At 36.8% G+C, this 9454-nt stretch overlaps 1 protein-coding gene across 1 annotated transcript in view; it reads left to right on the forward strand.

Annotated features, from left to right (window-relative positions):
- The window catches only part of vars2 (valyl-tRNA synthetase 2, mitochondrial), a 28529-nt gene extending 19401 nt beyond the window's left edge, over positions 1-9128 (forward strand). Inside the window, exons 25-31 of the mRNA XM_053334517.1 lie at positions 1726-1878; positions 3667-3924; positions 6504-6615; positions 6735-6937; positions 7242-7391; positions 7637-7735; positions 8113-9128. Of these exons, the coding sequence (XP_053190492.1) occupies positions 1726-1878; positions 3667-3924; positions 6504-6615; positions 6735-6937; positions 7242-7391; positions 7637-7714 (954 nt within the window). The 3' untranslated portion in view covers positions 7715-7735; positions 8113-9128. The remainder of the gene's footprint in view (positions 1-1725; positions 1879-3666; positions 3925-6503; positions 6616-6734; positions 6938-7241; positions 7392-7636; positions 7736-8112) is intronic.
- The last annotated feature ends 326 nt before the right edge of the window (positions 9129-9454 follow it).

Genomic DNA, 9454 nt, shown 5'->3' on the forward strand with positions numbered 1-9454 from the left:
TCTTTTCAGAGGTTAATACAGTTTCCACTAACAAAGAATAACATCAGTGATAAAGACCTGCCAGCCTCTACAGTAAAGGCCGGTGTGTCACTGGGGCGTGTTTGGCCAGAAATCTGCTGAATTGCTCCACCACACAAAAAGAGATGACTTTGTGGCACATAACAGGAAGACAGAACTGTTGATCCTGCACAAAGGACAGAGTTTAACTTGTGGCTGTAATAGATGGTGGAAGGAAGGAGAGGAGAGCTGAACAAATAATGTTGAATACTGGACAGAAAATGCAACAATGTTTCTCATTGTAACCAACAAATAAAATAGTGTATCAAGGATTTTAATCTGCACTGACACATGAAATCCATAAATCACTATTTGTTTGACTGTGGTGAATTGAAGTTTAAAGGAATAGTTCAGCATTTTAGGGGAAAACAGTGGCATGGCAAGTCCATTTTATTTGTATCTCCCTATATCATAAATCACATTAGATTTAGAAAAAAAAAACTCAAACAAGTCCTTTAACAGGGATAAAATGGAAGGATAGAAAAGAATGGCAGAATAGAAAAGAAATCAGCATAGACAAACAGGATGACTAAAAGCAGAGCGGTCCCAGGATGGATGGATGATGATTCAGCAGACGCCTGAGAGGAAAGAGAGAGCAAGGAGGAGAGAGGGAGAAAAGAGAGGAGAGCACAACAGAGCTTGAATGCTGACGTGCTTATGAACAACAAACAGAAACACTGTACCTGTTTTTTTTCCAAGAGTAAGATTAGAGGATTGATATAATCTCGTGTGTGTGTGTGTGTGTGTGTGTGTTAAAGGAGAATAAGCAAGTATTTTTGTGGCTCCAGAGAGAGCTGTGTGACTCAGCTGATGTCACTTACATCAGCCCTAGTTGGACACATGTGGAACAGCCAGTCTGATCATATCCAACGTTCAAAAATACACCTAATAACATCTGTAATGCTAATGGACCGTGGCTGTTTGTTTTAATCTGTACAGTAAATCTAAAAATGACAATTAGTGGATTTACATGCTGGATGATTATGCAAAAAAGTGTCTGTATACATAGCAGAATAAATACATACAGTAGCACAGTAATACATACATACAAGTTAAAGTCTGTGTAAAGTAAGAATAAATATGTGTTCTGAGTTTGACATACCACAGAAAAGTGTGTTGTTAACCACCCTGCCAAATCGCCAAAATATATGAAACCCCGCCCCCTACCAAGTGTCACCTGTCAATCAAAGTCACCACCTCTACCAGAAACATGGACGCTGAGAACTTTCTGCTGCTAACTCGGCAGCTAGCTCAGCTGCTAACTGTGAACTGTAGTAGTAGTAGTGTGTGCTAAATGTATTTATACCTCTACAGCAGCAGGGGCGGGTTTATGATTTTCAGACCCGCCCACTAAATCCTGAACACAGAAATCATGAAACACAGTTTGTGAAGCCTAGCTCCACAATTCAAATCTAAATGGTTGAAATGCTTTTTACACATTTTTTAGAAATACATTTATGACTTATTTAATGTGTTTAGAAGAAAATGTCTGAATTCACTACACGGTCTTTAAATGAAATACACACACACACACACACACACACACACACACACACACACACAAACACACAGACAGTATGATGATGATGCCAGTACTTTCCCTCAGAGAGGAAGATCACCACCACACTAGCAGTAAAACAGGTTTCTTCTTTCTCTCTCCTCTTGCAGACGGCTCCTCTGAGCAGCATGGAGCGCTGGGTGTGCTCCAGACTCTACAGCACAGTGAAACAGTGTGAGCAGAGCTTTGAAGCCTACGAGCTGCACACTGTCACATCTGCCCTGTACTCCTTCTGGGTCCACAGCCTGTGTGATGTTTACTTGGTGAGGAGAGGAAGTCATTCATTCATTAATATTATTGTCCACATCAGTACAATCAACATGATTTACAAAGCAGTCAAATGGCACTTTTCCACTACACAGTTCCAGCATGACTGGAAGTACCTACTCATAGCACGAACCTGCGAAACTGCTGTGACTTTGTTTTATACGCGACACAAACACATAAACAATGGAGGACATGGAGGTGATGGTGTACTTGCTGTTGTATGTGTCTTTCTGTCACACACAAAGCAACAAAATTGAGCCGTATGGCTGTGACACTGTTGCCGGTATTTAAAAATGCCGGGTTTGATTCTTGTGTGGGACGGCTCATGACTCTTCCAGCGACCAATCAGCGGCCAGCAGTCTGTCGACGTCACATTTTAGTATCGGCTCAGCTCGCTTGGAATCTCAGTAGAGCAGGTACTAAAAAAGTCCCAGGTACCAGGAACTATCCCTAGTGGAAACACAAAAAAACCCGAGGCGAGCCGAGTCGTGCTGGAACTGTGTAGTGGAAAAGCGCCAAAACACAGCACACTGGGAGAGGTTGGAGTCTATATTCACTATAACCAACATCCATTACACAATTAGGGCAATATTAAAAATAAATTAAAAAACAATAAATAGATGAAATTAAATGGAGTTTGGCCCTGTAAGATTTGCTATGTATCTATTTTATTCAATGCTTTCTTTATTGATTTTTTTAAAACTGAAAACAAACACACCGTATAACATCCTCCATAACAGTCTCAGCAATTAAAACATAATAAGAGAGTTATAGTCCACATACACTCATATAATACAATATGCACCTATTAAGAGTGTATCCACATCATTTAGTAGTTAGTATTCCTAAAATGCTCCTAATTAACCATACAAGTATTAATATATATACAATAAATACACATATGTACACCCATAACTACACTTATATACACACATTTATACATAAATATATATATATATATATATATATATATATACATACATTCAAATATATACAAATTCAGCATTAAGTTATGTATCTAGTCATTTAATAACTGAATTGCACTTGGGATAAATGATGTCTTGTATATATTTTAGTTGGCTTGTGTTCTTCCTGAGGAGAGCACTTCACATTGTTAGTACAGTAGATGACAGGTCGTGTATGTCAAGAGCTTTCTGTTTATTTGCCTGTGTATCTGCTTATATGAACCACTCTGGTCACTTTCCCTTTACATTTGTCATCAAACTGTCCGTACCACACAGCCATGCTAAAAGACTAAATACCTTCCACCAGATTGTTGTACAACATTTCAAGAATATTCTGGCTCACCCTGAAGTCACTGAGCTACCTGTAGGTATAACAGCACAGCTTTTTTTTAAAACATAATCTGTGTTATATAAAATCCTAAAATGACTGTCAATGGAAGTTTCTAAATATTTCAACAGGAAGCCCTGTGATTGTTAAAAGTCTGAATGTCTTATTTACTGGATATGAAAATTATAAATACAATATATTTCACATTCACTGAAAAAAGAGGCCAGATTAGACATTTAGAAATGGGATCTTTGTTGTTGCATTAATCTTCTTACTGCTCAGTCTAAAAAAGTAGAGTGATGTGTTTACCTGTGTTATTCATGGAACAGGTAGAACCAATCACAGGGCTTCAAAGATTGACGTAAACGGATTAACCTAAATAAGAGCAGAGAGGTTGAGTTGAGCTGACAATGAGAATATATAATTGCCTGTTTGTCATTTTGTTTCTGTGTGTGTGTGTGTGTGTGTGTGTGTGTGTGTGTGTTTTGTAGGAGTGTGTGAAGCCTGTGCTGGTGCAGCAGGATGACACAGAGCACAGTAGCAGAGGCAGGCAGGTAGCCAGCAGCAGCAGCAGCAGCAGCAGCAGTGTTCTCTATCACTGTGTGTCTGTGTCTCTGGCTCTTCTCTCCCCCTTCATGCCCTTCCTCACTGAGGAGCTGTGGCAGAGACTCCAGCCATTCAGACCTGGAGCTGCTGCAGCCCCAATAATGAGCCTGTGTCTCCAGCCGTACCCCTGCTCCTCTCAACTGGTACCTCCACCACCACATCACACATTTACACATATCTGAAAAAACAACACTATCCTGATATTCTGGGGCTATTTTCTACATATATTTAAAAACGTATAACCTATTAAAAGGTCAGGTCACCCAAATTACAAAAGAAGAAAATATGTATATATATCTCACTTCCTCTCTACTGGTATGTAGTCCCACATATAGTTTTGGTCTTATTTGCCTCTGAGATTTAGGTGTTCAACACAGTACGACAGAGATCAATGCGATTTCATTTGTGCTTAAAAAAAGATTACATTTCAAAAACTCCTTACATACTATTCAGGGTCCAGCTTTACATATAAAAAGATGAAATCACACCTTAAAATCTTTTTTTTTTAGCCAGAAATTTGATAACTTTTCCTAATGTGACCCAGATTACACAAAAATGTATATGTTGGCATCATATTTTTTTTTAAATTCTAAAACTGCCTTTCAAAAATACTGTTTATTCACATTTAATATTATTAATTGAAATCATGAATGTTGGACTAATATACAGTGTAATAGTGAATGCTTATTCTGCATTAACAAAAAGCATAAAAACTGAAGAATAAACTGCTGCTCTCTGAAAGCATCATTAAGAAATACTCACAAATTCATTATTGATTGATAAGGTATTCATTAATGATTTGTGGTTCAGAAATGATGCACAGAGAGTAAGTTATTGAGGGGATATTGTGAAATGCCAGAATATGAGACTGTAACCATCCCTGTTCATTTTCAAATATATGCTGATGGAGGCAGCCAATGAGATATCTCCATCTGTGACTGTCCACAGGAAGAAACACTGCTGACATTCAAACCACATAAATCCTTTTCACATTTCATCCTGTAGCTTTTAACTCTGCGGCTGTCTGTTACTGCAGTTTTCAGCTGGAAAGTTTTAAAGGGTTAAACCACAGTCACTGACAGATGATGTGATGTGCACATTTACAGTTGTTTGCATGATTTACAGTCAAAAAACAACTTGTAACTTAACCCTTTATCCAGCACAGTTCAGCCACCATCTGACACAAGCCACTTTCACTCCTGTTAGCTCACTTTGTCATTTTCTGGCAGCTGAAGAGACAACATCAACAAACCATGAAACAGTAACTCAAGTAGTACTTCTCATTCTTTACTCAATATGTCAGCTTCTTTTTTTATATATATATAACTTTGATTTTTATTGGTTGCCAGAGGTTTTATTATATATCCATGAGAGTTTAGCTTCATGACAATTTTTACAGTTTCACGTCACAGCACCAACAGCTGACTAAGGGTTGGTAACAGTCAAAAAAAGAGAGAAATAAGTGAATAAGTAAAAAATAAATAAATGAATGAAAATGAATAACAAATTTAAAAAATAAATAAATAATAACGCCAACATGACACATAGACCAAAATTTGATAGTACCCAGGTTTAAATCAATTTCCATCAGAGTCATCATCAATCAGAAGTCTCCATTATCAAGAAGAGTCTTTTACTTTTCTTGTCCTTTACAGTCTCAGAGCTTCTTTGTCCGCTTGAATTGCAAATACAGAGGAGAATTAAAACAATAAATGGAAGAAATAAAAACAATGGGTAATATAAAATACACCAAACACAGGAGAATATAATGAAATTCCTGATATTCAATATCCTTTCCCATTAGTCAGATTATATAAGTGTTAACTTCTGGTAGCAACCTTAACTATATACAACACAGAACAAAACAATATTCAAGTTATGCACATGTATCTCATGTAAAGTCTTGTCTTCGAGGTCAGATAAAGTCAATCCACCATGACCATATATTAATAAACCTATCTTGGAGTTAATTTCTCCATTATATATATTTGATGGTCCAGCCTTCAATCCAGGAGGCTTGGGGCTTTGATGTGTCAGCTTTTTAAATACATTGGTACATGTTCAAGAATGAATCTGATCTGACAGCACACAAGACTTATCTGAAACCTCAGCAACCATGGCTACACAACCTATATCTGTTTATAGACTGGTATGACCACATAAATATATGTTGTATGATGTGTATATATATATATTTGAGAGACCGAGACGTTGATACTAAAATTGCACAAACAAAAGCCTGAAATGGTGTTCTGTGTGGTATTAAAAAGGTATTAAGTCTTTCTCTATAGCAGTGCTTCTCAGAGTGGGGTCCTTGAGTGGGGTCCATGATGTCCCCAGCAGAAAGAGGAATCATTTATTTTCACTATAATTCCATCTGTCAGCAACACAATGATGTAATTTATGCCTATCTGGTCATGAGTGTATACACTTTCTGTAATAAAAGATGAGGGACCCTGAGAAGTCAGTTTAGGGGTCCTTGATGTGTACAAACCACACACAATACTGTTTATATTTGTAACATTACATTTGTATTTTGTATTGGACATTTAAATACAACATAAAGCTGGATTAGAAATGATATACAGACAAACACATGGTTCCTGACAGGACCTGCTGCTTTTTACACCTTTAAATGTTCTTTTTCTTTTTTGCTTGATTTTCCTTTTTCCTTTGTTTTATCTGGTCTGTGCTTTTTATTTTTACCCCTCCATCCTGCCAGGCACACTGGCATTTCCCTGAAGAGGAAAGGGATTTCTTACTGGTCCAGGAAGTGATCCGTGTGGCCCGCTCTCTGAGAGCTCAGTGTGGTATGACCAAAGAAAAACCTGCCAGTAAGTCATTTACTCTTATATAACCTACAACCAGTTAGTTATTAAAGTTATGTTTGATACAAAAGCCTTATTGATAAATGAATAAATCCATGGCTAATTAAAATGTTGATGTGTTTCAGTGTGGGCGGTGTGTTCACCCAGCCAGGCTCAGATCCTCCTTCACTTTGGCTCTGCAGTTTGGACTTTAAGTCGAATCTCCAGCCTCCATATCTACTGTCCTCAGGCAGGAGAAGGTGTCCTCTCTGTCCCCTCCACTCCTCCACCTGAAGGAAGCCTTGTTGGTGTGGTGGACCACACATGTCAGCTGCACCTTCATGTTCAGGTATGCAGCATACACATCTTTCTGCTGCAGCATCATTTCCAGTTAGACAGGGCTGCCAACATTATTTGATCTAACTCAGAATTTATGTTTATGTGATGTATGACTCAACTCAAAATAAAATGAAAAGTCACATGTATCATTACTGAAGCTGAAAGCTGAAAATGAAAACTCAGATTAGAATGATGAATGAGGGTCACTTGTGTCAGAACTTCCTGCATTTTTAATGTGTTGAGCTATTTCATGAAGGTGATAAGGACATCGATCCTGTATCATCCAGTATTTATGAAATGATTTCCTCTCCCAGAATGGAATGAGAGTTGACAAACAGATCACTCAGCTCACTCAGCGCAGAGTCAAGCTTCTTCCCAAACTGGAGGAGATCCTCAGCAGAATGCAGTCACCACACTACACGAGCAAGGTGCCAGCTGAGGTCAGGCAGCAGATGGACAGGAAGGTGAGCATTGAGCAGTAAGGTGATGAGTATCATCACACTTTTAATAAATAGGTTATTCTTGATCTGAGCCAATATGTCGTAGATTCTTGCTTATGGAATTGTGAGTCCATTTATCTGCACAAACAGATAAATGAAACAACACCCCCAAATCCATCTTTTACAGGCTGTCTATTGTATGATATTTAGATGTCAACATGTTCAGTGTATTTCTGATGTTGAATCCTTCTTCTTGTGTCTGTGTTCAGATGTCAGCCTTGCAGCAGGAACTGAAGAACATTGAGGATCAGCTGAAGTTGCTGCAAGAGACACAAACAACAGAGTAATTACAAGCAGCAGGTGTTAGAGTAAGTGTGAGGACTGCTGGACATCAGAACCACACCTGATCATAATCACTGAACACTTGATGAACTGTTAATGTTGTCTGAGCAGAGAACTCAGTGAATGGAGGAGACACTGCAGAATCATTGTTGTAGGAATGACATATTGCAGCACATCACTGTCACTGCAGGATTATAATGTATAATGAATAACTCAGAAGGATTTGTAGAGGTTGCAGATGTCCATGGAAAGAGAAATCAATGCATTGTACTAGTGCACAGGTGGAATAATGGAAGTTTTCAGCAGTCTGTTGGTTTCTCCTGATCATGTGTCATTTCTCTTAAAATCCTCCATATTGTTACCTGTATTTAATATGAATGTGTTTTCTCAATCTTGACTACAGATGTTACTTTGTTGGAGGACTAACCATTTGAAAGGATGGAGAAATCTGGGTTTTTTGCTTTAATACTCGACATTTATTTAAAAAACTGTCTACTACAATTTTTACGGTTGATTTTAAAGGAGCACACCACCAATTTCACAGTTCTCATTCAAATAAATTGTCATGTGAAATACTATCCAGTCTCTGAAAACATCTGTACTGTTATATATAATATATATATATAATGTCTTACCTTCCTTGACTCTGGAGGAAGATATTGAATACAGTGTACAAAAGATAAGAGTTCAATATTACACAACATCAGGACTTATAGTAGAAAACATACTTAAACAAAAACAGAACAAAAACAAGTGAAATATATATAATAAAGTTTAAGGTTGTCACAAGTTCATTTAGAGTATGGAGAGAGCTGAAAACTACAGGATCAGACAGCCAGTTACTCTTTATACATCCTTGCAGATAACAGGTTTAGCCATTTTCAACCCATAAAATGCTGATTTAGCAGAAAAAACATGTTGAAGTCTTTAGTTATAATTGTTAATATATTGTGAAATTGATTTTTGTATGGATACCCTGCAGCCCTGTCTTCCTTTATGTGCAAGAGAAGCAGGAATTTCAGTGAATGTAATTCTGAGGTGAAAATAAAACTCTTTGGTGTCTGTGAATCTGAGGTTGGTGGGCTGTAAGAGAGTCATGATGAATATATACATATATAATTAACTTGTGCACATAAGATAATAACTCATTCACACAAGATAAACAGGTATCACCTTTCAGACTTTAGGGGCTCTCTACAAATTCTTTTTTCAAAATCACTTACATGTCTTGTTATAATCAGGCTTTCATGCTACTAAACTAAACTAAACTATTTTTAATTGGATACATATTTTATTGGAAGCCAAAATAAACTCACATTGACTCACATTCCATTCAAAGTTACCTGACATTTTAACCACAGTAAAAACATGGTGTGACATAAATCATCATCTCTCCAACCAATTATTTTATTTTTGATCTTACCAGGGAAATATGTTTTTGTTTTTGTTCATGTTCATGTATGTTATGGAAATTGATTAAAAAGAAGGAAAAAATTAAAAGGGAGGCTTTTTCATCTTATCTTTCATTATTATTTATTTTGTTGTGTTAATAATACTGTAATAATACTTAAATCTGCACACCAGTGGCACAGCAGTGTGAAGTAGTAGCAAATAAATCACTGAAAAAGAATATTTATATATATATATATATATATATATATATATATATATATATATATATATATATATATATATATATATATATATATATAAATATCTTGTAACAGATATGTGTTATCATGATT

The sequence above is a fragment of the Scomber japonicus genome, chromosome 15 (assembly GCF_027409825.1).
Source record: "Scomber japonicus isolate fScoJap1 chromosome 15, fScoJap1.pri, whole genome shotgun sequence".
Taxonomy (NCBI): Eukaryota; Metazoa; Chordata; class Actinopteri; order Scombriformes; family Scombridae; genus Scomber; species Scomber japonicus.